At 39.3% G+C, this 27,695-nt stretch overlaps 3 protein-coding genes across 15 annotated transcripts in view; 1 reads left to right on the forward strand and 2 right to left on the reverse strand.

Annotated features, from left to right (window-relative positions):
* Window positions 1-16,459, reverse strand: part of LOC116852327 (microtubule-actin cross-linking factor 1) — a 111,161-nt gene extending 94,702 nt beyond the window's left edge. For 5 of the 11 annotated variants that reach the window (XM_032832573.1, XM_032832572.1, XM_032832571.1 and 2 more), the window contains exons 1-2: window positions 15,988-16,459; window positions 9,218-9,648 (exon numbers count right to left, since the gene is read on the reverse strand). In XM_032832573.1, the coding sequence (XP_032688464.1) occupies window positions 9,218-9,320 (103 nt within the window). In that variant the 5' untranslated portion in view covers window positions 9,321-9,648; window positions 15,988-16,459. Of the gene's footprint in view, window positions 1-9,217; window positions 10,198-15,987 lie in introns of those variants that run through there. The other 6 variants (XM_032832582.1, XM_032832580.1, XM_032832581.1 and 3 more) reach the window with 4 other exon arrangements.
* On the forward strand, window positions 1-27,695 carry LOC116852333 (venom serine protease 34-like). The gene is made up of 8 exons (XM_032832588.1): window positions 1-1,217; window positions 25,419-25,636; window positions 25,863-26,081; window positions 26,186-26,384; window positions 26,481-26,681; window positions 26,832-26,983; window positions 27,238-27,394; window positions 27,477-27,695. The coding sequence occupies exons 1-8, from the start codon at window positions 1,187-1,189 to the stop codon at window positions 27,500-27,502; spliced, it is 1,203 nt and encodes a 400-aa protein (XP_032688479.1). The 5' UTR covers window positions 1-1,186; the 3' UTR covers window positions 27,503-27,695.
* Window positions 19,029-21,881, reverse strand: LOC116852332 (centrosomal protein of 89 kDa). 3 transcript variants are annotated; one of them, XM_032832586.1, is made up of 7 exons: window positions 21,746-21,881; window positions 21,615-21,661; window positions 21,252-21,513; window positions 20,581-21,188; window positions 20,035-20,522; window positions 19,692-19,944; window positions 19,029-19,600 (listed from the first exon to the last, which is right to left on the reverse strand). In XM_032832586.1, exons 2-7 carry the CDS (start codon window positions 21,657-21,659, stop codon window positions 19,331-19,333), a joined length of 1,926 nt encoding a protein of 641 aa, XP_032688477.1. In that variant the 5' UTR covers window positions 21,660-21,661; window positions 21,746-21,881; the 3' UTR covers window positions 19,029-19,330. The 3 variants fall into 3 exon arrangements, with proteins under 3 accessions (XP_032688477.1, XP_032688476.1, XP_032688478.1); XM_032832585.1 differs by having other exon boundaries at window positions 21,615-21,881; XM_032832587.1 differs by lacking the exons at window positions 21,615-21,661; window positions 21,746-21,881 and having other exon boundaries at window positions 20,581-21,168; window positions 21,252-21,374.

Here is a 27,695-nt window from a genome sequence, read left to right on the forward strand (position 1 = left end):
AATTGTCAATCTAGTATTTATCTTTAATCCTCCCATATTTTTCCCCACGCGTTCGTAGAAACGTAATCAATGGAAGAGATGTTTGTCGAAAGACGCGTTGATCATAAAACTATGAAATTTCTCACACATGGTTCTCTGGATCTCAATATTGGCCACGAAAGCGCAGTCATATTTGTATCATAACGGGCGTCATCATCGAAATATTCACGCCCGATTATTCGGCTTCCCGAACGACGCTCTAGAGTCCGATCCGGAGAAGCACTCGCGTTGATCAAGTGGTAGACGCACGTTGGGCCACCACTACTATTTAGAGCACCGCGCCGGTCATCTTTCATATACCCCACCTAGAGAGACCCAGACTATTCTATGAGCTTTCGAGCTGACCGCGATGGAACAAGAGAGAGAGAGAGAAAGAGAGGAAGAGAAAGAGCACCGGTCAAATCTTGCCGGCGGCGGGGTCACGTGTTATTTCTCGCAGCCACGTAACCCTCGGCAGCATGCTAGGGCAGTGCCTAGGGATGCTTAAATTTAATCAACTATCGATACTTTTACTCACTCAACAGCGACTACATATCGTTAATGATGCGACACGAGGCCGAGTCAGGGATGTTACCGAGAGGTGACCACAAAATGTCTACATAAATCAACTGCATTTTTATAGGATATTAGAACGAAATATGAATTAGTTCATCTCGCGGTGGTTCCAATTTCAAAAAACTACTTTTCTCAGCAAAAATGTCGCGAAGGGCATTGACCTTTCGAAATGGACTAGTCAGTACTTAAATAAGATACGAATGTAATTAACTCGCGCGTTTTCAGGTTCTCTCGCCGCCAACTGTTCGATGTTCCCGGTCACCATATCAGGTCTTTTTTTACAATTTACTCGCGTTTTATGTAGCTGGCTTGCCAGCAGTTTACATTCCTAACTGTACAGAGATGGGGACTGAGATTACTGCAAATATATCAGTAACGTCGCTTCACGTGTGAAATCAGTTTCACGTTGGACGCCGATTATATTAAAGCTCTCGGAGGCTAAAATCTATGTTCGAGACGTTCGTATTTTGTAAATAGTAATATTGAAAATTATATAAAGCTCATGTAAATTATACATAGATTAAAGCACTGAAACAGTGAAATATTGTAGTGCTAAAACATTACGCAAGAGTACCCATTATTAACTAAAAAAATGCAACAAAAGACTACAAGTATTTCACAAGGTAAGTTTTCGATATATTGAACTCTACTTGGTGAATGCATCAGATTAAATGTCAAAAATATAGAAATATATATTTTTACGCGAATAAAAATTTGAAATTTGGAATCTACATTCAAATTACTTAAAAAATGTTTCTGGTGTTTCATTTTGGAAGTCAAAATATGGACTTGTATCAACTTACGAGACGTGCCAAACGTGCAAAGTCGACCGTCGCAAAATCAAGACCGACGTGCAATATCATACGAAGGCATTACCGCAGATCATCAATGTTATGTTACTAACCACGATACGTAATTTCCGCGCGTGTCTTATCATACATCACGAGAAAGACAATCTTGAAACTTGGAATGCAGAGAAAAAAAAAATAGTTAACTTGCACCAATGATAAGAGTGATTTCACGTGCCTCAGTGAGAAAATAGAATCATACGTAAGAAGTTTCTATCATTTAAAATTGTTCTAAAATCTCAAATTTTTCGCAAGTCCTATTTGTGAGAATATACGACGTACATATATAATTCCTATTTTATATTAATCCTACATAATATAAACATGTAAGCGAGAGCTTCAAATATCAGGCGAAATATCCAACTTGAAAAACATCATTGAAAGAATGAAAAAATAATCACTGCCTATCGTATGATAGTAACACTAAAGCTTGGTAAATCGCGTTACGGTATCGATGGGATGGAACGTTCTCGCGGTATTCCGGTATCTCCCGCTGGTAAGGTAGATCCGTGCCATTTTATATTTGCAATGCAAACAATACATATCAATTAGTCAAACATATAATGTATATGTACATTATGATCCCTTTTCTTTCGGATTGATTTTTTCTTGGGCCTGACAGAGAGAGAGAGAGACAACAGTCGCAAGTACAGTCTCACGTTTATTAGTCGAGCTAACTTGTTCGACCTCTCGCCTCTTTCTAACGGTATTCCAAGCGAAACTTTTTGCGAAACTTTTTGCTATTCCAGCATGTGCTACCTACGAGCCTGCCTGTCAAACTGAAACTACCGATGATTATTTACCGATGTGTCCACATGGCATTCATTTATAACGTAATGTTCGGCCCAATCAAATTTCTCTAGTGTGAGGCCAATTTCGAAATCTTTTAACCTTCTTTAAACGATAACTCAATATGGAAAATTACACATGAGAAATTTGCAAACGAATTTTAATACTTCCGCGACGCGGAATCATCGTGTAAAAATAATTCTGATGTACACATCGACAAGTAAACCAGGACGAGTACCACCGGTATCATCAAGTATATGATGGGTACATGGTGTTTACATAGACTGATACCTTGCGAGAGCTCAACTTAAACGAGCGGTATTCTAAGGGTATCATTTACATTTAGAAAGTTTACACACGGAAAAAGCCCACAACTAGTTTAAAATTTTTAGTCATCCATGAGAATAATCACCTGCGATACGGCAGATAAACGATAGTGACGTTTGCCCTCGTGTGTTTACAGATTAGATCAAACTGAACAAAAATATCCTCTACCATTTTGCAAGTAACTACATGGATTTGTAGTTATTAATCGAAGGATATCGGTGCATTATCGCGCGGAATTATCCACGCGGGATTTTTCATTAATAATTCTTCTCCGTGCCGGAAATTGCCACTTATAAGTCGCATATCATTATCGTGATAAGTTCGCAACTTCAATTTGAGGAAACAGAATAGTCTCGACGCGGAAACCTTTGAATTCGATATTATTCGACGCGGATATCTTGAATTGTTGATCGAGAGAACATATACAATTGGCGCAACGATAAGACAATAATACGATCTCTTGTGTAAGAATTATTCCAATTATTACAAATTAACTCGAGATTTTACGTCGTTGTCTGCAAAATGATAAAGTAATTTTGTGCCAAGTTTGACTTAATGTACATTTACACGAGGTGTGGGACACTTTGCGCCAGACCTGTACACGATACTCTTGTGGTAAATAATGAGTTCAACTCACGTTGAACTCGTTACTTAGCTCTCTCCATTTACGCGCGCATAAGTCCACGACGTGATACGACGTGTGCTTGGACGCTTCGCGAAATATTCTAACGCCGTGCTGCGAATGACGTGACAGTTAATGAAGGTGTCGACCGTGCTGCGTAACACTTGTTCGTCGTTTTTGTTAAAAATGAAGCAGCACAAGACACACATGCGAGGAAACGCGCGAAGTCTCCCCCGCGCGAATTATGGAGTTAATGTGAAAAGCCGCACGACTCCAGGATGATCATTGTCCGCGAGTTATATTTACACATCAGGCCGTCTCGTGCTCGAGTGTTGAACGCGCCACCAGCGAATGAATGGGTGCACGCATGTCACGCGCGCACGGTTTAGTCTACGCACCCCAATGGCAAATACAAGAGAAAGACTACGCGCGTCCAAACAATCGCGTACCATGTTTATCCGTTGACACACGAGATACTCCCCGGCTTTCCCGCATTAGCGACTTCGTCAGCGATCCTTTGAACCCAAATTAAAACGCACAGGCGCGATAATGTAATTTCGACTCAAGTTCTCTCATGCGAGTCTCTTTCCCGCGCGAAGTATAACAAATGGCAATTATGAAAGTGCTTCTGCACGGAAGTAACTTTCGTGACATCACGCGAAGATTCTAATCATACAAAATGGCTTTCCGCACTCTCACGGGGAAAGTCGCCCGGTTGGCAATAATTAAAAGTGGAAGGTACAACGGATATCGCCGAGCACGTAGACTACGCGCGCCGAGAGACGAACGGAGGAGAGGCGGCTGATGGCGTATAGCCGGGCATCGAACCGTGACCCGAGCACCTGTTGCCGCCTCCACGGTCGTCGCGGCTCAATGTGAACTGACCTAACCTGTCCCTACTTCCTACACACAACCGGCACAGCCGCCACAGCGGCCCACAGCCGCCCGACTCGCGGACAAAAACGGCACAATTGTCAACAGATCGAGGAAATAATCGACGAAAATCCGGACGTTTGGGAATCAGGCATTATATAGTCCCCATTATTAAACGATCCATTCAATTGTCAGCCACTCGAGACACAGCTGAATAATCCTTACATAAGAGATCGTATTATTGTCTTATCGTTGCGCTAATTGTATGCTCTCGTGATCAACAATTCAAGATGTTCGCGTCGAATAATATCGAATTTATTCAAAGGTTTCCGCGTCGAGATTCTTCTGTTTCCTCAAACTGAAGTTACGAACTTATCACGATAATGGTATGCGATTAATAAGTGGCAATTTCCGGCACGAAGGAGAATTTAACAGATGACACAAGCACGCCGGCGCTATGGCTGTAACGCGTTGCGATTCAATTACGTAACAATGACAGGTAGTAGTTCGTGTATCGCATCATCGCGGACAAATAAACGGCTACGAGGCGCACCACTGCGAAACGTATGCCGACCACCTTCTGACTAATAGCGCATAACAAACTTAAATTGCCACGGATCATTAGTACTTGTCGAATAGATACGCGAGTATGATGCACGAGATCGTAATGCATCTTACATTTAATATCGGCCACTCTGATGCTACATGCCCGTTCTTTGAATTGCACACTCGTGGTAAGGAAATTAAAATGTAATTGTCCGCTGTGCAAGGAAAATTGTTGCAATAAGTGGAGAAGTATCGTAATGAATTAATTCGACAAGAGGAAACAAGCGGAATTTGAAAATTTTGCCTTTTTCTCAGAGAACACATGAAAGACGAAAAACGTATTCTCTCCATCAGAATGAAGAGTCGATTAATTTTTCCGTCGTTCCGCGAGGAGCAATTTTTGCTTCTCCCGCTCCCGCGCCCGCGCGACTCATTTCCGACAGAGATGTTAATTTTCGTTCGGCTGAACTTCTAAAATAATAGACTATTGACACCCACGTGGCAAATTGCATGTGGCGTCCGAGAGAGATAATAATCAGAGAATAAACGCATATAACCGCCGCGCGCCGGCAACAGGAGGTAGCGAAAAGAAAAGACGTCTGTGAAAAAGTTATCGCGGTGAGACGATCTCCGAGACGTAACTCGATATTTACAGAATAATCTCGAGTTTCCGCTCTCGTCGGCACCCTTCATTGAAGGTCAACCACGATGATGTCACCAAGTACAAATACACGCGATGGTGGTCAGATATTAATGCTAAAATTTAACGACATTGTAGCAGTGATTCATCCCACGATTCATCTCCGACCACCTCGAAAAATCTAGATCTACGATATTCGAGGATCCCGGGCGTATGTAAAAAAAAAAAAAAAAAAAAATAACGTTCTCGTTCGCGACGAATTGACACGAGTGCAAAAAGTAGAAGAAAAATCGCTCGATAAATCACTTTTATCGTTCTTTAATTGAGCAGAGATGTAGACAGACGTTTATGTATCTTCGTGGGAAGTATCTATTTGTTTGGTGCCGCCTGTTAAATAGATCGTTAGTCTTAGCAGCGGATGTTCAAGATGTTCAAACAAAGCAGGTGCCCTGCGTTATTATATTATTTTTCTTTATGTCCTAAGAGGGATAACGCCCAGAGAGAACCCAGGTACGCGCCCACATGGAACCGACATAGTCTACTGTCGAAATAGCGGCGTATTAACATCATCATTATCCATTATTTTTGACGTGACCCTAATCATTCGCGAGACGATGCTGACGGCGGAGCAACAGAGTCGTCAGGAAGCGAGTGGTACAATTGAATTCGGTGTGCTCCAAGTGCTCGCGCACGTTACAGCACGTTCACCGCCGCACGTCACGAGGGTCACCGTTGATCGACACAATCTTCATCAATCAGAATAAAAAGATGAAGCCAATCACGCTGAATACATTCGGGCAATACGTGACTTACGTGTGTGTGTGTGTGTGTGTGTGTGTGTGTATGCTACCGCAGATGATATTTCACAAGAATTGTATCGATGTTAAATATTACGTGTATTATTGCACGTTATTAATATAATCCAAATCAAATTCGTAGCTAAAAGACGGGACTTGAATCGAATGTGCGCGAATATGGGAAAATCTAGGACAGCGTACGAGTGTCATCCGATAGCTTCTGTGTCAGAAGGCTTTGCACTTCTATCTTATCTGACCAACCGACTATCCATCTCTGCCGAACGGTAAATAACCGGCGAATATTCAATGATAGAGTTAGCTGACGCGGCAGACGCGAAAGACGATGCTGCCTATATAGCGAGAGAGTGCAGGGTCCGTGGGAGAGGAATTTACATAGGAACGATACACGGCCGGTGATCGGACGTTGACGTCCCTTACGGTGTTGGATTACGTTCAAGTACACGATCGCACAATTTAAAGCAGATACTAATTAAATTATCCCGTAGCGAAAGAAGATAGCTTCGTCGCAATGACGATAATAAAAGATGTAAGAAAAACGTAATTTTCGATGATATACTGAAAAAATAAAGAAACAAAACTTATTTATTCGGCGGATACACAGAAAGATTAGAGTTCCTTTTCATATAAATTCTTTTTTGTTTTTAATATTCCGGGAAAATAGATTGTTAGTAAAGTCTATCTTGCTAAGGAACATAATAAATTTCGCTAGAAATTTAGCAACAGTATATTTTAGTTCCTAAAGTAATAAATAATGCAAGTGAAATAAAGGGATAACGAATTACTGCAGAATATGCATTCTATTCTTCGGTTATAAAATCCTATAATAATTGTTACTATAAAATTTCGTGTAATATAATATATATACTAATACTTATATACATATTTTATATTGAAAAATATTTTTCAAGTAAAAAAACATACATTTTCTTAGAACTTGTTTCTTATGAAAGTAATCGTTTATTCTTATCGTTTATCTAAAAAGAAAATTTTAGATTTAAGTAAATATATTATCAGTATCCACCGAATAAATAATTTTTATTTTCCAGATATTTCTCCTCTCACCGTGTATTAATGTGTCTTAAACATTTTTAGTTGAATAGAGAAATTTCGCATACACGGAGAGAATATTGTAATAAAAATTACAATACAATTTTAGTACTCCGGGAATAAACTGGCACTATGATGAAAATTATAATGAACATAGTAAAAGTGACTATGAACATGATAAAATTACCATCAATGTAATAGTAAATATATCATGTTTATGGTCACACATTTTTACTAAGTTTTATTATAATTTTAGTAACACTGTCAGTATATATACTCCCGGACTCTCTATTAAAATGTTATTGTAATTTTTACTATAATATTCTCTCCATGTAAAGAAAAAATATATTGAATCAATGTTTCCTAAAGCTCTCTGTCCGCGCATTTCCATGAACCAAAACATAAATACGTACGATTTCTCGTCTGGCCCGGTTAACGAGCCACGTGGGTAGCAATATTGCGAGTCGATTCAAACGTGTTCGCAAATATTTATGCTGAATACAGATAGTCGGCGCCTTCGTGGAATAAGATTCGCGCTCGAGACAATGTTCCGCGCTCTGCGCAAAGAACTGCGCGCACGCGACCGTGCACTTACCGATGCAAACCGCTATATTTATCGTGGAGAAGTAAATAACCATTGGCCAAAATAGCCGCGTGCGAACACGTCGGACGTGTCAACGTTGTTAACATTCTGACCCTACGTAGCACGCCGCGACGAGAATGCGAGCGCCAAACGCATTAAAGATGAATCAGCGCTCTTGCAGCAGCTCTGCTGCGCAAATTTTGCAGACTCACCGCACATTTGCGCCACGAATGCATGAACGCTTCGACCGGCAGAGAGGCGAGACGAGACGAAACGAGCAGCAAGTTACATCGTACCTTTTCAATCGCGGAATGACGGAAAACGTAAGCGAGCAATTTGCTGCCCAGATGTCTCGCGATATTCGCGTCGTCTCTGTTCGACATTGAGTGATTTTTTCCTATCAAACATTTACTACATAAATCTATAACAAATTTATAGATGTTATATTAATCTGATATAGAATTATATGCAAATCTAATATTTTATAATTGAGAATAATTTCCACGTATATTTTCTTATGTCGAATAAAATCAATAAGATTTGTTCACAGAGAGAAAAAATATCTAAGGAACAAAAAATATTTTTTCAGTAGTAGGGAAGACCGGAATTAGTTAGCTACTTAAGTAAGTTGGCAAAATTATTTCTACTGTTCTTTAATAATTTTCAGAAAAAAAGTAAGGCAGAGATTTCAAAACCATCTTTGACATATTCAAAAATCTTACTTAATTTTGTAACTTTATTACTGTTATTAGAAAATAACAGAAATAATTGATTTTATTAGTCCCGATCTCTCCTACTTTGTATCAATGTAAAATATTCTTCAGATAAGAAAATGTACATTTTTCTAAAATCTCAACTTTTTATAAAAGCAATTATTTATTCTATTTAAATAAAAGAATCTAGGTTTGAGTAAATATGTTAGTATTGACCGAATAAATATATTTTATATCTTGTAGATATTCTTCTCTCAGTTATATATTGTGTCATATATAACTGCACAAGTTATAATTCATAACGTTCCGACGATCTATATTATTCAGACGTCTCAACTTCTTTTCACGCGATAGTAAATGATAACTATTCTAATATTAACGACTATACTTTGAATAAATGACACACTAAGAGAAAAGAAATAATTGATCTAACCAAAATTATAGTTACTTTTAATCTCAACCATATTTTTTAGTCGTTCTAACAAAAATAGTAGTAACATGTATATAAAGTTTTTGTGTCACTAATATTACAGAGTAGAATTTAGAAAAAAATAAAAAAAATAAAAAAGTAATAAAAAAGTTTCCTTGACCATAATTTATAGTAATTATTTCTCTATGCGATTATAGTTGCAAATGCCAAGCATTTTTCTCAATGTACTTTGCATTGTATTGCACAGAGACGGGAACATCGCGGAACGTTCAGATATCCCGGGATATCCGCCAGTAATTTGCATCACGTGAACAAAGTACACGCGATGGAAGTACAAAACGGCGGCAATCGATATGTATGTACATTTGTATGTGACATCGTACTCACCTGCGATTCGCAGCACGGCCCGGTCGGCAGGATCGAGCTGCAGGATGCTCAAGGGCTTGTCTTTCGCCCATTCCTTGAGGCTGCCGTCCAACTCGAACTCCATGATCCCCGCAGCCGCAACCCAAGCCGATTGATTATTCACTCTTTACACCATGCTCTCGCCGTCGAGTCGCGCCGCTTCTTCTCGTACAGGGCCACTGTGGCAACGTCCTTTCGCGCACCGCTACACACCACGTCAACACAACGCACGGGGACTCGCCGACATTGTTTACATCACTCGACGCGCGACACGCGGCGGACTCGTCTCGCACCACCGACACGTGCGTCCGGCAACACACGTGCGCGCGCGCGCGCGCTACGAAAACGTCGCACACACTCTTACCCCTCGCTCTCCTCCTCTGCTGCCAATTTCCCGCGCGGCTCTCGGTGATCTGTCAACAAACGTAAAAACGATCTCACTGTGCGCGATCGCGTCTTTTCACTACGGCGACTCTATCCTAACTAGTCTCGCGAGATGTTAGCCGCCTGCGAAATTTCAGAGATCGTATACACTGTCCGTAATGGCGGCTAAGTATATCGATGAGACGTTGATGACTCGCGTGACAAATTTACTCTCCTTGTCTCTCGTCGAATGAAATACAGGAACGGAAGGAGCTATAGATGAAAAATGTATGTCGCAATTCGTCACCGTGCTTAATAACAGGAGTGACGAATCGGTGAACGCTGTGCAACCTCCCCGGCTTCTCGAGATGTATGGAAAGTTAACCTGCTGCTACTGCTATAGTTGCGGCGAGCGACATTCTTCCGTAATTTAAGATATCCGCGAATGTCGCTGACGGAGAAGCTCTGCAGTTTGGGATAGAACTCACTTGTTTTCCGGACACACGCCCGTCGCGTCACATCGCGTATGACTCGTACGACGTACCACGAATAAATGAACGCACGTGAGAGGACGAAAGAGGACGGAGGGAAACTACACCCGCGACACAACGGCTGGTCCGAAGTGCGGCGCGAAGTAACGTTTCCTATCTTAGTCGTTAGTGGCGCTTGGCTCGCTCTCTGTAGATCGCGTGAGGGTCTAACCCTCCGACAGGGGATGACGGTAGGCGTCGACAAAGAGGAAGGGGAAATCGCGAGGGTCGCGAAATATCGTGCGACGTACGTTTATCGTACAACGAAGTGTCCGAAACAACACGCGTTTTCCGAGAATTCCGGCTGTCTGGGAGATCCGTTAAAAATAATACATGCTATCTCGATGTCTGAAACCTTGACCGACGACCTTGACGAATCTAGCGAGATGTGCGAATAAGCAACAACATTTTCACTACGACGCGTTATTATGTTATCAAACGAGCAAAACGTTATCTTTCAGTCAATTTTAAGTGCCTTACTACTTCAACTGTTTCGCGTAGTGTTGTGTGCCGCAACCCAAGTTCTTGAAACCTTTGTCTCAGAACCCTGTTTATCTTCTAATTGTTTCGCGAACCAAAAAACCCGCACTCAGAAATATACTTAGCTCAATAAACATTATAAATTATGAGAATGATATTGTAAATATATATATATAACCTAGATATTATAAATATCGAAGTTATAAGAATTCTGACTTTCAGAAAAGACCAATATCTGGTAAAATATAAGGTAAAAAAGCATTAATTTTCAAATACATACCTAATCTTGGACATTCTTATTGTTTTGGTTTTTTTAAAACAAATATTTAAACATAGAATATATATATTTTTTTTTGTGTTTAAATATTCGTATTTACACACCAAAACAATAAGAATGTCCACACTGAGAGAAAAATATCTAAGAAACCAAAAATATTTATTCGCGATGTGTATTATAGTAACACATTTACTTACACTAATATAAAATATTTTCTAAATAAGAAAATACATATTTTCTTAAAATCTTAGTTTTTTATGAAAGCAATTATTTTGCTTATTCTACTTAAATAAGAGAATTTAGATTTAAGTAAATATTAGTACCCATTGAAATATTTTTTTTTAGATATTGTTTCTCTCAGCGTAGGATTAAGTATGAGCACTTTTACCTTACTAGCTCAGAAATAAAAGACGCATCACTATCCTAAGATAAACTTATTTATTCTCTACATTCAATATCATAATAGAAGGCAGCGACAAATATGCTTTTTACATAATTGATTATTTTTTATGCTGATTAGAGCTTTTACTCCCTTAAAGTGAATCAGTAAAAGTATTTCTGATTGAATCAGTAAAAAGACTAATTCACCGGTTATCAGAATATTCATTGATTTTCAGTGAAAACACTCCACTTTACTGCTTTATCTTATTATTCTCTAATTTTGACTAATGGAAGTAAGATTTCATTGTAAAATCTTTAAAAAGTGAATTCGGTATAATGTTATACTAAATTCAAGTTTCTATGTTTGTGACAATGGAACTTGCGGCTTTTATGTACTTTGCGTGCAATGACACTGTCTGTGTTCCCTAAATGCATCAATAGTAGGAACAGTTACTGCTATTAACTGATCCAACTCAGCGAGATTTTACTGATTGCAATGCTACGCTTCTAAATCACCAATTGTGAGTATAGCATTTCAGTGAAGAATACACTGTACTTTGGAAAGTAAACTGTACATGGCGATCATAAGCAATGTGATAGAAATTTGTTGCAGAATTTACTTGACATCGTTACATATCTTCACGCAATTGAACATATTAATCGTTAATTAATCGAGAAAATAAAAAGTGTTGTCACTTTGACCATATGGAATCAGCGTTACTTCAAAACAAACTGATATCTCGAAGAGACGATTGTGACATATTGCTCATGATATTCTTACGTGCATCATACATGAAAGGATTATATCTCCGATCGACCGCGTTGGCTGTGGAAACCAACTGTTCGTTTACCTTCCGCTTATTCGTACGCCGACTTCCACTGGAGACTTTCGCGCATACACGAACACAGTCCAACTCCATCAAGCACTCGAATTCTATTCGCGTTACTAAGCAATCATATCGAGTTTCCGGAATTTGCTGTTCGCGCGAGCACCGTTAGATTATCACGTATAATCGAGAAGAGAAGAACCGTAGACTCTCCTTATCATCGAGCCGGAGGTCATTGCCGCGGAACAAAAGACCTCGTGAGTTTAAATCGTATCAAACATTATCAAGACCGCCATTAAAGCATATTCACCTACGGGAAAATTACTATGAATGGAGGAGGCAACGCACACGACGAAACCGCGTACACGCGTAATTAAGAAGCGGAACGCAGTAACACGCGGAGGCGAACTCTTAGAGAGCCGGCTCTCTTTTCCTTTTTCTCTCTCTCCCTCTCCGTCTATCTTTTTCTCTCCGCAGCGCTTTCGACGGCGTGCTGCGGATATCCGCTCCACTTACGAGCTTCGAACGGCTTCGATTCGCGCGAAATAATGCCGGCTCGGACATAATTGCGCGAACGATCCGCAACGAGGCGCGTCCCAAAAAAAAAAGGACAAAGTCCCTCACGGTGGATGTTTACCAAATGTAACATTATTTATCTCAGCTGAGAGGCAGTTGTAGTTTCTAATACGGAACTTTAGGGGGACGAATTCGGGATACGTAAACAACGGGAAAATATCACATACATATACACACATAAACGCTTATTCTCTCCGACTCTGCCTTCGCGCGAGTCACGATGCTGTGTCCTTGAATTTTAATAGATCTGCGCTTCTCCATATTTTCAGTAAAGATTTTTCGATAAAACCCAACAATAACGAATGCTCAGAGACTTGGTTTTACTCCGGTTAGCTTTAACGATACGATTACTACTACGAGTCGTAACGCGCGACGACGACGACGATGGTTTACAATAGTTTCACTTTGAGACGCCGCGATCTGGTTTTACGACCGACCATTAAAGAACTCTCAGGAGGGTGCGACGTTATAACCGGTCGTCGACGAAAGCTCACATCTAGCTCCCGGTGTTAAGGCTCGTCTACAATACGCGGACCAAGCTTGGCGTAAGTTAAAATGAAAGATAAAAGCAATTTATTTCGATTTATTCCAAACACAAAACTAGATAATTAAAGATTCCGATGGTAAAATCTCGAAATAATGTAAAGGGGTCGCAAGGGGTCAAGAGCCATGAAAGAAAATTTTTCAAATTATCCGTTAAGTCAAGGGTATTTATTTATGATCAAACATAGACCAAACATAGATTAAACGTCTCATTAAAATAAATATTCTTGATTGTAACTTGGACTATCTTCTTTTATAGCACTAAGAGATCTGTGAATGGGCCCTCAGTGACCCCTTTACATAATTTTGATGATTCATTTCGCTTATATATGTCTATACTCTAACTCCCTTGCATCATTCCTCTTAAATAAGAGAAGTACTTCCGGCGTAAGGGAGCTCAAGTATAAGGAGAAGGGAGGCTCCGTGAGCGAAATAAATTATTTTTATTTGTTGTTCCAACTTACGCCAAGTTTACCCTGCGTATTGCAGCCTCCTTATTGCTTTGCGGAAGCTGCTCGACGACAGCGACGACGAAGAACACACAGAAAGATTCCAGAATTGATACGGACTTTTTATTCTCGCTAACATTGCCGCACAGTTAAATTTTACCTGATATTCTCAGCGCGTATTTAGTCGGGAGAGTCGACTTTCATCTCTAATGCGCGCGATCAGCATGCTGAATAAATTAAGTCTAAAATCGTGTCGCGCGTTTAGCGTTGAAATTTAAAACGCGTGTTGCGAATTCAGTTGAATTTTTAGCGATGCTAAAGATTCAGCCGAATTCGCAACACGCGTTCGCCATAACTAACCGCGGTGGTCTCACGAGTCCTTCCTGGGACAAGAAGGTGAATATACAGTCGCGAAAGTTTACCTGCATTATTAAACGCGCTCCTCCTCCTATCGATCGGCTTCGCGCGCTCACCTTCTCGAAATCGACGGTTTTTCGCAAAGTCCCGCTTGTTTCGAGTTTATTCGTATATGGGTCGGGGGGTTGCGGCGGTGATAAATTTCGAGAGAAGGTCGACAGAAGCGAGCAGAGGCCGTAAACCGGTCAATCGATCGACACGTATAAGAGATATTTCGAAAATACACAGCTGAGAAGGGTATGCGCGATATCAATCACAGAAATCCGATGGTGAGTCGTCATCAATTGCGAGAATCGCGCGCCGTGACTACCGATATTCCGCCCATTCTCGATCGTTCGCCTTCGAACGTTTATCATTGCTATCGTTATATTTCCACATATTCAAGGTTTATCGATTGCGCAAATTGAATACCGATCGGCGCACCGCCGTCACTTAGTCATAACAGTCTGCGCTTTTCTCATAGCGAATTAATCAAATTTACGACAGGAACAAGACAAACAGTCACCGTGCACTTGGTCCTGGCATTGTTTGTACAATACGCGAATTCCATATACTATTTGAACGGAATTTTCAGTTTGAAGATTAATTCTAACGACACGCGGCGTTAACGATTAGAAAGGCGTTTTGTGTAAATATGACCATGAATATATGCGAATATAACAATCTATATTTCTCACTCGACATTTTCGCTAAAGTCGTTTACAAATCGGTCAAGGAAATTATGGCTAATAAAACATCCAACGGTTTCAGAATTGAATTTCAGAATATTAGTGCTGAAAGTCAGATATCTATTCTACATCTGAAATTTCATTACTTTCATTATTTGTCTTCATGGCTCGTGTTAATAATCGTTACATGAAAGTTGTCATATGAGATACTCAGAATTCAATTCAGAGATATATCAAAATTTTTTTTAGTTCGATCATATAATATATGCGACGTTATATCTGCACTCGTGATCTAACTGAAAAACTCACAGCTGACTCTAAATTCAAATATGAAGTCTCGCGCGAAGCAATTTTCAAGCGACAACTATTAATACGAATCTATGCATTTTACATAATATTTAGCAAGACAGAGTGAAGCAAAGAGGTAAAACGAATTTCATTGTCACTGTAGAAACACAAGAAGTCAAAAACCGAGTCATCGTCACGCCACAAAATTCCTTCCGCGCTTTTTCCACTCACCTGCACACTTTTGCAACGATATCCACGATTACGCGCGACCCTCGCTACCCAACAACACGCAATAGACGATTACGACGTCACGGACTTTCGCACAACGATCCGCGAAACAACGAAATAAGCGTGTCGATCGCGAACGGTAGTCGTTACGACTTCGAAACGAACGACAAGCGAACACGCGGGCTTGGGGATCCCGTGAAACATCTGCCGATCAGAGCATCACCCTCGCATGTTCTAAGTTTCGCACTGCAACACAACGCGACGCAGCGGCGTCGTCGTCGTCATTGTCGTCGTCGACGACGACGTAAGCCAAACATACACGTCGTCGCGGTCACGCGTAGCTTCTGCCTTCGTCTGCGAGCACGCCGCGTTACACCAGCTACGTGCGCGGTCGGAGCGATTAGACTAACCTAGCTAACGTTCGCAAAGTGTAACGAGGATTCTACTTACTTCCGGCGTTCTCGAGCTTCCTCCCACGCACCGGGTGACGGCACGCTCTTGCAGCATGTACTAACTATAGGCAACAGCGGCTAAGGAGCCACGCGACAGTGCGATAGTTTGCGCGTGCCACGCGCAAAGACGGAAAAAAAAGAGCGAGTCGTGACAAGGGACGTTCGAAAGAAGGAGGCGAGAACGAATGAGCGAGCATATGAACGCGAGAGAGAGAGAGAGAGAGAGAGAGAGAGACAGAGAGAGAAACAGAGAGGGAGAGAAGGAAAGCTTACGCTGAAAATAATCTGTCGCAGTCTCACGCGACGGTGGTCGTCCTCACCTCCTGGTGCACAACCTCACGGCAGAATAGCTCGCGACATCGCCGGACCCTGGGACGTGGAATTCCGCGAGGAGCGTGTACGCGTGATGACGGGGCACGTTGGGACCCGCGACGTGTTACACGCCGGTCATCTGTCCGGCCGCACGCCAGCGAGGAAAACGAGCGAAAATCGATGTTACCACCGGCGCGACGCGGACGCAGCGGGTGCTTCTTGGCACGGCACGACTCGACTTTCGCATTTATCGCCGGCGTACGCGCGTCCACTAGCTGATAACGGGGATACGGTCACTAGGCGCGCGGCACTGAACCATCAGGCACAATGTGTAGTCGCGAGCGCCGAGCGCGCGCAAAGCGCGTTATCGCCTTATCGCGCCACGATTTTCACGTCACGAATGCCCGAGACCCGGTTACACCGACGACGGACGACGCGCCTAGCAGACGACATTTTGCCTTTGTCCGAGTCCGCCCGAAGCGCGCCGGAAACGCCCGAGCGAGGCCGTGCGCACTCGGCACCTCACGCTCCGTCGCGCGCCGCGCGAATATTCAATTTGAACTTTAATTGACACCATCGGCATCACATGCCGTCATTGGCTTCGTCCAACGGAGCAAACTGCTTTATAGCTGTTCTAAAATTCGCGAATCTGGCTGACTTTCAGATTCGGCCGAAATTAAGAGCACACATCAATCGGATTCACAAATTTTACAATAGTTGCAAAGCAGCTCTCTCTTTCTCTCTCCCCCTCTCTCTCTCTCTCTCTCTCTCTCTCTCTCTCTCTCTCTCTCTCTCTCTCTATTTCTTTATTGCACATAGCTATTAGCTGCGTTCTATAGAGTAAACTGCTTTTGCAACTATTGTAAAATTTGTGAATTTGGTTGATATGTGCTCTTAGATTTAGCTAAGATTAAAAGTATACCCTAATCAAATTTTTCACAAGTTTTACAACAGTTGCAGAGCAGCTGTCTCTTTCTCTCTCTTCGTCTCTATCTCTGCTTGTTTCACTGCTGAACACAGTCATCAGCATACGGAAAAATGAAAATTACAAAGATCGTTACTTGTTACGACAGCATCAATGTTCTACGACGCATGTAACGAAAATAATAGCATTTGTGAGCAATCGAACAAATTGACGAGGTTGTACCCTAATAATGCGATAAACTATAATTTTTTCAACAACCTCCTCTCATTATTTCCTTCTCTACGTAAATGCAAATCGGTAAAAGGAACTCGCTTACGAATACATCTCGACGACGTGAATTTCGTAGATTTCTCTTCTATGAGAGATGCCCTTGAAAAGTATCAATGTACCGTAACCTAACATGATGAATTGCGTACCTCGCTTTTGATTTCGAGAACTTCGACATTTCGCTCTCGGTTTCGTTTCAGCACGTCCGCGATATACGTTATCCTCGTGGATCCATTCGAAATGTGTCTGTCACGCATATATTGTGCAAGAACTAGTTTCTTGAATTAATATGCCTGTCGCGTGTAACCGGCCTACGATGTAACTGGCGCGATGGTTAACCTTACCACTGAAGTAAGGCAACACTCTCGTTCACCTGACACAGAAAGATCAAGAAAGATAAATCGTGAGAACATCTAGTCACGAAAATGCTCAAAGTAAATATTAGTAACTGCGTTTATTTCACATTTCATCATAACGTCAATTATAAAATTTCGATTGTACAAAAAAGTAAAAAGCGGACAGCGTTTTTCATTTGACTCGAGTAGTCGAAAGCGATTTGAAGGGACCATATTCACCCAGCAAACATAATGTTACATGTAACATACATGTTAGTTGTAATTTCCTACTCAACAATATAACTGTTATATAACACGTATGTTATATAACAGTTACATTGTTGAGTAGGAAAATATAACCAACATGTATATTACATGTAACATTGTATTTGTTGGGCAGAGTTAATTTGATGCTCGATATAATTCGTTCGAAAGCAATTCGATTACACTGAGGAAAAAATGTCTTGTATTTGTAAGTACAATCACATAGAGAAGTGATTATTATAAATTATAGCCGAGAAAACCGCTTATTTATTAAATTCTACTATAACGTTAGTGATAACATGTATGTATACTGTGACGATCCATAAGAGTTATCGTCACGAAGAATAAATTGTTTACGCCGACCAGCCGCGGGACAAGCGCCGAACATCCGCGACATCAACAAACAGCTTTGCTGTTTACTAAAATGCGTATAAAAGCCGACGGGAAATTGAGATAGCGAGAGATCCGTTGGAGAGCTCCTCTGAGACGCTCTTTAACGGATCTCTCTCTGTCTTAATTTCGCGTCGGCTTTTATACGCATTTTATACGCATACTACTATCACCATTTTCGTGTTAGAATAACCAAAAAATCCGATTGAAGCCAAAAATAACTTTAACTGTTGCTTGATCAATCATTCTTTTTCCTCAATGTAGAAGATCGAAGTAACGTATCGGCAGTGTATCGTGATATCTCCGTCGTTCGATAGCGTACACCTATTATCGCTGGATCAAAGTCAGTACTATGTCCACAGATTACCCGCGCAAAAACACTCTAGGAAAAACGTTCGGTTATTAGCGAAAACCGTCTATGGTACATGCACAGTCGCAAGGTGAGATAGACCGATAGACGAGCGCACGTGTGCGTGTTACACGTTAATATTAATGGAATGTGAGATCATTCCTATATGCGAGGACGTTCATTTTTCACGTCACAGCCCGCGATCCCCGGCGTTAACTCTGTCACAAATGGTAGCCTTCAGAACCTTTTGCCGCGGTTGATGTCACCACTAAATAAAGGCGGTGATACTGGCGATAAATCTGTTGTTCCCATCGAGCATTGTACGGGCAAACTCGCGCAGAGCATATTTGCTACGCGGAATGTCATTATCGTGTTGAATACATTATCCCGGCGATCGGCCGAGCGATGACGAGTGCCGCCGCGATGTCGCTTTCGTGACGTAACACCGAAATGACCGATCGCAGTCGGTATATCTCGATATTTTACTTCTGTTTATTGAGTAGAGAGAAAACGATACAACTATCGCAATCATAGATATATAACAATATATGTAACAAATTGCAAAGATTGTACACAATAATGACTAGTTCTTCCTTTTACTTAGTCGATAAAGTATTCTTGAGTTAATCAGTTTTGTTTCTGATGCATTGTTTAGACCAAATAAATATTATTCGTTCGCAATAATACTTATATGTTAATTTTTTTTTGTCGTGCTGAACGGTAGTATTATTTATTTTACATTATTTTCGTCAAATAATCTGTCCGAGACATACTTCAGACATGCTGAATCTTTACATTTTTCAACGCTCCCTTAACTTTTTTCTGATCTGTAGCAGTAGCTTTCCAAATGAGTTCTAAATTCTCACGAGTGGCGCAGATCTCTTTCTGCAGTCGCCCGATCACCTCCTCTTTCTGTCTCACCAAGTGCTTGAGGCGTTGCAGTTCTCGCTGGTATTCATCTTTCATCCGATGCACTCCGAGCTGCTGTACTTTCATACTTTTCTCCGCCATCTCCAATTGTTGCTTGGCACCCTCGTGTACGACCTGAGAACGGTAATACCATGACATTTGCTTGAAAGTTCAAGGAATCGACAACAAAGAAAACATCTATCAATACGTATCTCACGTTATGTACCTTTAATTGCTTCTTCAAATGACCCACACGTTGTGTGATGGTATCGCCGAGAAAATGAATACTCGCATTTTCGTTTTCTGTTTCGTGCAGAAGAGAAACCAGCTTGTCCCGCTCGGCGACTGTCCTCTCGTATTCGTTAAACAATTCCTCACAATACATAGCAGTCTTCTTTAATTGCTTCTTGAAAGAATCACGAGATACTTGCACGGAATGCGCGATCTTTTGAATATGCTCCAGTTTCCGCTGCGTTCGTCTGAAAAATATAAATGACTTCAAATAAACGCTGTGTATATTAAATTCTCACGCGCTCGTTTGAGATTCGTGATGAATAGATAATACGTACTTCAAATTCTTCTCAAAATTTTTATTCGATACTTTCAATTGATTTTTCTCTATAGTAACTACGTCCAATTGCGTTTTATTCTGGCAATGTAGTTCTTCCAATTCTTTAATACGAGTGGATAGCTTTTCCTTTTCAGTCTCGTATTGACGTTTCAATTTCTCAAACAGTTCTTTGCATTCCTCGACTGCAGCATTGTGAACGTCGATAGGCATCGTTTTTGTATTGTCATTTTGCAGCTTCTCATATTCTTTGTGAAGAACATCATATTTCCCTTGGAGATTACTCAGCTCCGTCTTGGAAGTAAGACACTCCTCGTGAAGTCTAGTGTTGTCAAACGACATCGTCTCCACCTTTTGCTCATACAAAGAATGGATCTCGTGAATCTTTTGCTTCTGGTGAACTGTCTGTTTCGCGTAACACTCATTTAATTCCTTAAGCAGATCAGCGTCCTCGGATATCATCTTGATTTCGTCCGCATACTTGGTACACTGGAAAACTTTCACTACAATAATTTGTAAAGTATACAACTTTCTACGATTGTAATACCTGTGATCTGAGCTTCTCCATTTCACTTTGCATGGACTCATTCTCCGCAATAACCTCCTTACATCTAGCGCCGAAATTCGCGATGTCTTCCTCATATTTGTTTATAAGCTCCTGTTTCTCTGACAGACTTTCCTGATAAGCATCTAAAAGCGGGCCTAGTACATGAGTATTCACAGAACCCCATGACTCCAATACCTTTTTAATGTCGTTGGCTTGCGCCTTAGAGTCTAATATATCGTTAATATCTTTGGCTGCAACACTTTGGCCAGATTCCCTTAATTTATCTTGATACCTCTCTAGCTCTGCGTTTAATCGATATATCACATTTTTAAGAAGCAGTACATCCTCGTTTAACTGAACATTTTCAACCTTGAATCTTTGATTGAATGCTAGAAGATTGACCTTTGTTTTCTCAGCTTTTTGTAAAGCCTCTATAAATTCCTTGTGATGTATGTGCAGTTGGCGATATTCTGTTTCATGTTCTGCCAATAGAGCATTCAGCTTCTCGCATTCTTGCTGAAGCTCCTCACGATCTCTCAACAACTTGTGATACTTATTGCAGATTCTTGACATTACGGAATCCTTTTCCTTCAATTTTGCAAAAGTTTCTGAAATTCATCACAGAATATTATTCAATACTTTGTAAAATTGTATTACTTGTTGCAACCTACCAGGATCTATGTCAGAGCCTTCAAGTCTCATTGTTAATATTCGATTTTCTTCAACCAATTTATCAATATCCCTTTGAATGCAACGTTTGCCATTTTTCTTAGGTAGCACAGCACTATCACTATTTCCATTCCTACCCATCAATTCTCCAAGCGCATCGTTATTTCTTGAATGCTTTGCCTTATGGACCCGTCTATGACGATGTAATGGTTTGTGCACTGGCTCCAGTTCATTTTCTGCATTTAAGTTTCTACGACTGTTACTCTAGAATTGTCATAAAATTAATTATAATAATAAATAAAATATAAACTATATGTGTGTAATGGGAAAACATATGAAGAAAAATAAATCTTCATAAAATTTACCTTTCCTTTAACACGCTTGTCAGCATTATCATCACGATTTGGCATTGCTAATAAAATATACACGTAACGTAAGCAATAATATATCTTAAAAAACTACTTGCGTGTGCAGTTTTAATATTATTTGCACAAACATTTTCAGATCTGTTTCCTCTTCTTCTCCTTTTCTAGGTATCTTCCTTTCTTGGAAAATAGCGTCACTTTTATTTCTGCTTGACAAACTCTAAAATGTCAAAAATTTGTTTATGTTATGCACAGTGCCATGATCGAATCGCCATGGTAACGAGCAACGTAAAAGTACTATGAAATGTCGCTAGATGGAGCAAGATGGGACTTAGTAGAAAACGCACGATGATTTCTATTCTTTATCTGCTCAGTGTATGTACATACACACAACTACCATGTGATTCTATCCTTGTTGTATATCCAAGGAGCAATAAAGATAGAAGCGGTAGCATTAGTAGTGTGCACCCTTAGTAAAAAGCTATAGTTGGTGTTATGTATACTATAGCTTTTCACTAAATGTCGTATGCGAGATATTTTCGAGAATCTGGCCCCAGGTGTTGTACCTGCATATTTTTGTATTATGTTTATTAGACTTGAACAAAATTAGCAACTTAGCCACATAAGGAGTTTATTTAGTTAAACTAAAAAATATTTAAAATTTTATAAAAATTAATGTAACACTTATCACATTCGTAGTTAGAATTTCATGGAATTTGTTTGCACCGTTCATGAAAAATTTAACCCTTGAACACCATTCTGGGTTACGCTAACCCAGAGGGTTTGAAAAGCAAGCGGCATTTTTAAACGGCTTGGATGAGGTGGTCTAGACTCTGGGGGAAAAAAGTTTGTACCCCCTCCACAAACCCCCTTCATAAGACTTAATTTACGCCTTCAAATCGAAGCCTTAGTAAATTACAGAGATATACCTGAAGATCAAGATCCTCGAGATCTAATAGCTGACAATAAAATGGCGAAACAAAAAAGATGTGGATATCGTCCTTTGATCTGAGATAGAAAAACCTATTATAAATGTTTGCGCTGCGAACGGCTAATGTGCAAGGAGCATATCGCCAAAGTGTGTTGCGAATGTTCCATAGATATTAGCAACAATAAAAAATAACAGTGTCATGTGGCGTATTTATCTATCTTTTATAAAGTTGCGACTGTATTTCCATAATAAATTACTTTTCAAACACTACTTATCTTATTATTCGACACATTATACCTGATTTTTATATAGACGCATGCAAATCTTCCTAATTTCAGCTATTCGTAGTTTATAATTGCAGCCGACACTTTATAATCAATGCTACAGAAATTAATTTCATTGTATACTACGAACAATACGATTTTTTAGATAGAAACTTCATTTTGCAACAGTCAAAATTTACCCAACTTTACCTCACTGAACAAATGTTTTTTTCCGAACTAATCGTAATAAAATATTTTTTTTCTTCATGTTTAGTTCAATAGCTTTCGATTTCTGTACTTTTAAACCTCAATGGATGGTTTCAAAAAAAGATACCATTTTAAGAACAAATAATCGATTTTTCTAAATAAAAAGAATTTTTGTTTCATTATTTTCGATATAGCTCGAATACTAAAAGTTTGATTGAATTTTCACCTGTAAATTAAGCTTTCTCAGAGTCGGGCGTATCGATTAAAAAAAAAAGCCTAAATCCGTGAATTATATCTCAAGATACAGGAGAATCAAAACGCTGGGTGAGACTAACCCATGTGTGGTGTAATCGGATGACGGACATAGTGTGGTGTTCAAGGGTTAATATTGGATATTGCAATTTTGTACATATAAGTGATAGACGCACATATGTGGTAGAAACAACATAAATGATCATTATTTCAGTATAATTTTGTAAACAATGATACCATTGCATGTTAACTAAATCTCGAATGTATCGAAGTGGGTAAAGCCTCTTTTCCGCGACGCTAATTGGCCGTCTCGACCGTCTCGATTGTCTCCATCCCGTCGCAGTTGAATTCGTGCCGCTTGCAGTTGTCAGCCGCGGTGACAGATCAGGTTGTGTTGTTCGCGCCATATGAATTTGATATTTATTGTAATCCCAGCAAACACAATGTTACATGTAACATACATGTTAATTACATGTAACATTGTTTGTTGGGAATATAATTTGTAAAAACGAATATTATAATATAAATTGTAAATACAACGAAAAAGCTAAAGTGACGTGCGTGAAGCGCGCGCTATGTGGTGTTCTAGTCATTATAAATATTACATATTAGGAAACGCGGTATAAAAGAAAGAATAATATTTACCATGCGAGTTTTGTGTAATAGCCGATTAAGCCAGAAAATTGCTATTTTATGTCTTTGAGTAGCATTACGTGAAGCACTGACTGAAACGTGGCAAGATAATATCACGAGAAATTAGTTACAAATTTTTAAGTTTAGAAATTAGTTACAAATTTTTATTTAGATAGTGAAATAAATATAAAAACGTAACTTTGTTCGATAAATAATGGATTTAGGAATAGCTTCTTTGATGCGCCATTAAAAATACGTCCCTTGGGTGCCTTAAAAATATATACCTAGTGAATAAATTCTTTGAATGCAATGGTAATATGCATTGTGAATGCATATATGTACTATTACTGTTGCATTTAATGTGACTGAGTTGTCGATTTCTCTTAAAACCAATAACTACAATACAAAATATATAGATACAATGCACTAAAATATCCTAACTGGAAATAGAAGGTATTATTAGAGTCCTGTGTACGAACAAAGAATGATGAAATCTATACAATTATAAATATAAATAAATGTTTACAATAATTGTTAAAGTAACTATTAAAGTAACATGTTTCACTCCAATCGTTTAAGACTATTCTAGATATTCTCATAATTAAAAGAAAAAGAGCAGACAAAATTATCTACGGTAAACGCAAAAGTTTTACATTAATATTTATACAACTGCGTCTGAAGCCTTTAACTGACTCTTCTCTTTTCATCGCGACTTTGTATCAAGGAGTCTTTCATTTATTCTATTTTCTATTCCGCTTGGCACTCAATCAACTAAAACGATCGTCGTCGCGCGAATCAATGAAAGGCTACATACATGTATAGAGAGACTCGTATATTTCATTCAAGTTCATTCAACGTAGGGTAGAAAGTATATTGTAGACCAGGCAGATATGAGTAGCTATTTCATAGCACAAATATTATTAATAAAATATAATTTATGATAAATATTGCACTAATTATTTATACATGTCTTCACTAATCTGAAGACTTCGAGTCGCTTGTAAAAATAGTACTTGTCGCGTTTCTCCATTTGAATCACGTAAAATATTTATAGTGAAAAGATACATATACTAAAAATTGACTGATATAGTTTGTGTCATTATTCCATGTCGTACAAGTCGATTATCTTGGGTAAATCCGAAGTTTTAATTTACACGATTTACAATAACTTAAATTCAACATCGACGAGACGAATTTATATATCGATTCGATTCGCTTAGCCACCGTCTAAGCCTATCGCAGTCTTGTAGCATGTCTCGATACATTTGCGCTACGCGATGACAACCGCAATGCGGTTCTTCATAAATGCGAATGTATATTCCTAAGTTATTCCAATCGATTATACAATGACACAAGCACAAAAATTTCATTTCATCGATTGTTCCGGACAGACGTTTCGATAAAATTACCCGTCTACTTATATCAAATATGGAAAACGATAAAAATAATGTTTAAGTGAAATTAATAGCGTAAGACTATTCACAAAATGTTTGTGTGATAACAACTATCGTTTTGTAGTTTTACTATTTGCGCTGAGGCTGTCGCTGTGTTTTATACTGTCAGGCGCATTCTTTCATCGTGACTGCAACTATTCTCAGCGCTTAAATATCGGTACCATCTATTACGTATACAATCCCGATTACCCTAACGTTACTAAAGGTCGACAGTTTTGCAAATGGATCGCAGAGAGTGATTATCGAATAAAATTGACGTGCAAAATGTTCGACATACCAAGGGTAAGATTTGTATATATCCGTTTAAAAAATAAAGCATTTTTAATAAATACCTAAAGTTTCGATTTAGGTCTACTATATCTTGATTTGTGTCTAGTACGTCTCGTGCGTCTACTGTATATAATTTTATTTTTTTTCATATATTTTAAGTTGTCAAAACTGGAATGTATTATTTGCTATTAATTAAAATTAGAAAATTTTTTACGATAACATCCGGGATTTTCCGCAGAATCCTAGTTGCTCCTTCGACAGGTTGACCGTACGCGTGAATAATTCCGCGGTTCTGTCTTATTGCGGTAATGACACATTCAGCGTAGAATCGACAGGAAAATTCATGATCGTTGAACTGTCGACCACATTCTGGTCGTCCGGAGTTAAGTTTCTGTGCGAACTGCAAGCGGTTGAAGACGAACAGGATCCTGATTGCAAATGCGGATGGAAAAAACCGGTACGTGCTAAAATCGCGCCGTAAGTCATTTGTGCAATACGTGCACACGTGTGTGGAAATTTTAGCGAATTTAACCAATTTAATCTCTTAATCGTTCCTTACAGACGAAGATAGTGGGAGGTGTCGAAACTGGCGTGAACGAATATCCTATGATGGCTGGTCTTGTCGATCCTTATGAAAGAGAAGTATTTTGCGGCGGAACAATCATATCTCCAAAACACGTATTAACTGCCGCACATTGCGTGTCCAATAGAAATACAAGCAACGTGGGCGTACTCGTAGGAGACCATGACCTCACCACGGGTAAATGTTCTTTATATCGTGAAGATAGAAACTTGAATATTTAAATGTTTTCTTTGAGAAAATAATTCGCGTATAACGCGAATCAACATTTTTCAGGCGCAGAAACGAACGCTTCGAAAATCTACACTGTATCTGACTTTAAAATATATCCACTTTACAACAGTTCATTGATGGATAATGATATAGCTCTAGTAACGGTAAATTCCGTTATAAACTTTAGCGAAGAAGTTGGGCCAGCTTGTCTTCCGTTTCAACACCGGTGGGATTCTTTCGCGGGAAATTTCGTGGACATGCTGGGTATAAAAATATATTTACTTATAACATCAAACGTATTATTTTTTAATTATTATTTATTTATAGGACTAATTAATTTTCTTGGTTACATTTATTTCATGCTAGTTGCACAGACAATATCATTGTAATACATTTAATTTTAATGACATGTAGGTTGGGGGACGACAGAATTTGGAGGTATGAAGTCGAATACTCTGCAAAAAGTCACGTTAAGTGTAATCACAAACCGAGATTGTCGGAAATCTTATCAAAACTTAACATATAACCAAATATGTACCTATGGAAAGAATAAGGATGGCTGTCAGGTATTTCATTAATCAGCATTATTCATAGGAATTTTATATAATACTATTATGGAGTCGTGATTTCGGAATGCGGTTTCTCATCAGCTGTTAATTGAAAAGCTTACGTGCAAATAATCGGCAAATCAGATATTTTGGATCACATGAAACCTCTTATGGCTTTTCACATAATCCTGCCTATATTTACAACACATAATCTCCATTGTTCGATATTTTATCACAGTTAGTCATACATAAATTTCTACATTTTATTACAGTTTGATAGCGGCGGTCCCGTTCTTTGGCAAGATCTTACGACGAAGCGAGAAGTTCTCGTAGGGATCATTAGTTTCGGGATTGCTTGTGGCGATAATAACCCAGGAGTCAATATGCGTGTCAGCAATTATATAGATTGGATCTTAAGTGAAACACCGGGTAAGTATACGTGAAATATGCATCTTCAACGCGTCGCTTCCATCCAACGCTCATTTATAACATTATAACGTTTCACCGACAGGTACCAACTATTGCACAGTCGAATAAAGAAACGAAGAGTTCCTATAAAATAATCGCTTCTAATTTATTATTTCAGAAAATATCATAATGTCGTTTATTGAACATAGTAATCACATTACTTACATACAGACATATTATTTATAACCATTGTTGGAAAACGAATATTGCGTAATGAATAAATTAAATACAATGATCGAAATGAATGATCACTGCACCGGAA

Source organism: Odontomachus brunneus, unplaced genomic scaffold (assembly GCF_010583005.1).
Source record: "Odontomachus brunneus isolate Ranch 3 - 2012 unplaced genomic scaffold, Obru_v1 Obru_scaffold_215, whole genome shotgun sequence".
NCBI lineage: Eukaryota > Metazoa > Arthropoda > Insecta > Hymenoptera > Formicidae > Odontomachus > Odontomachus brunneus.

Excerpts from the sequence above, each read along its gene's own strand:
- LOC116852333 (XM_032832588.1), top strand. The coding sequence starts at position 1,187 with ATGCAACAAAAGACTACAAGTATTTCACAAG. Across the intron at positions 26,082-26,185 it reads AATGCGGATGGAAAAAACCG|ACGAAGATAGTGGGAGGTGT; the intron begins GTACGTGCTAAA and ends CGTTCCTTACAG. Across the intron at positions 26,385-26,480 it reads AGACCATGACCTCACCACGG|GCGCAGAAACGAACGCTTCG; the intron begins GTAAATGTTCTT and ends AACATTTTTCAG.
- LOC116852332 (XM_032832586.1), bottom strand. The coding sequence starts at position 21,659 with ATGCCAAATCGTGATGATAATGCTGACAAGCGTGTTAAAGGAAAG. Across the intron at positions 21,514-21,614 it reads ACAAGCGTGTTAAAGGAAAG|AGTAACAGTCGTAGAAACTT; the intron begins GTAAATTTTATG and ends TGACAATTCTAG. Across the intron at positions 21,189-21,251 it reads AGGCTCTGACATAGATCCTG|AAACTTTTGCAAAATTGAAG; the intron begins GTAGGTTGCAAC and ends GATGAATTTCAG.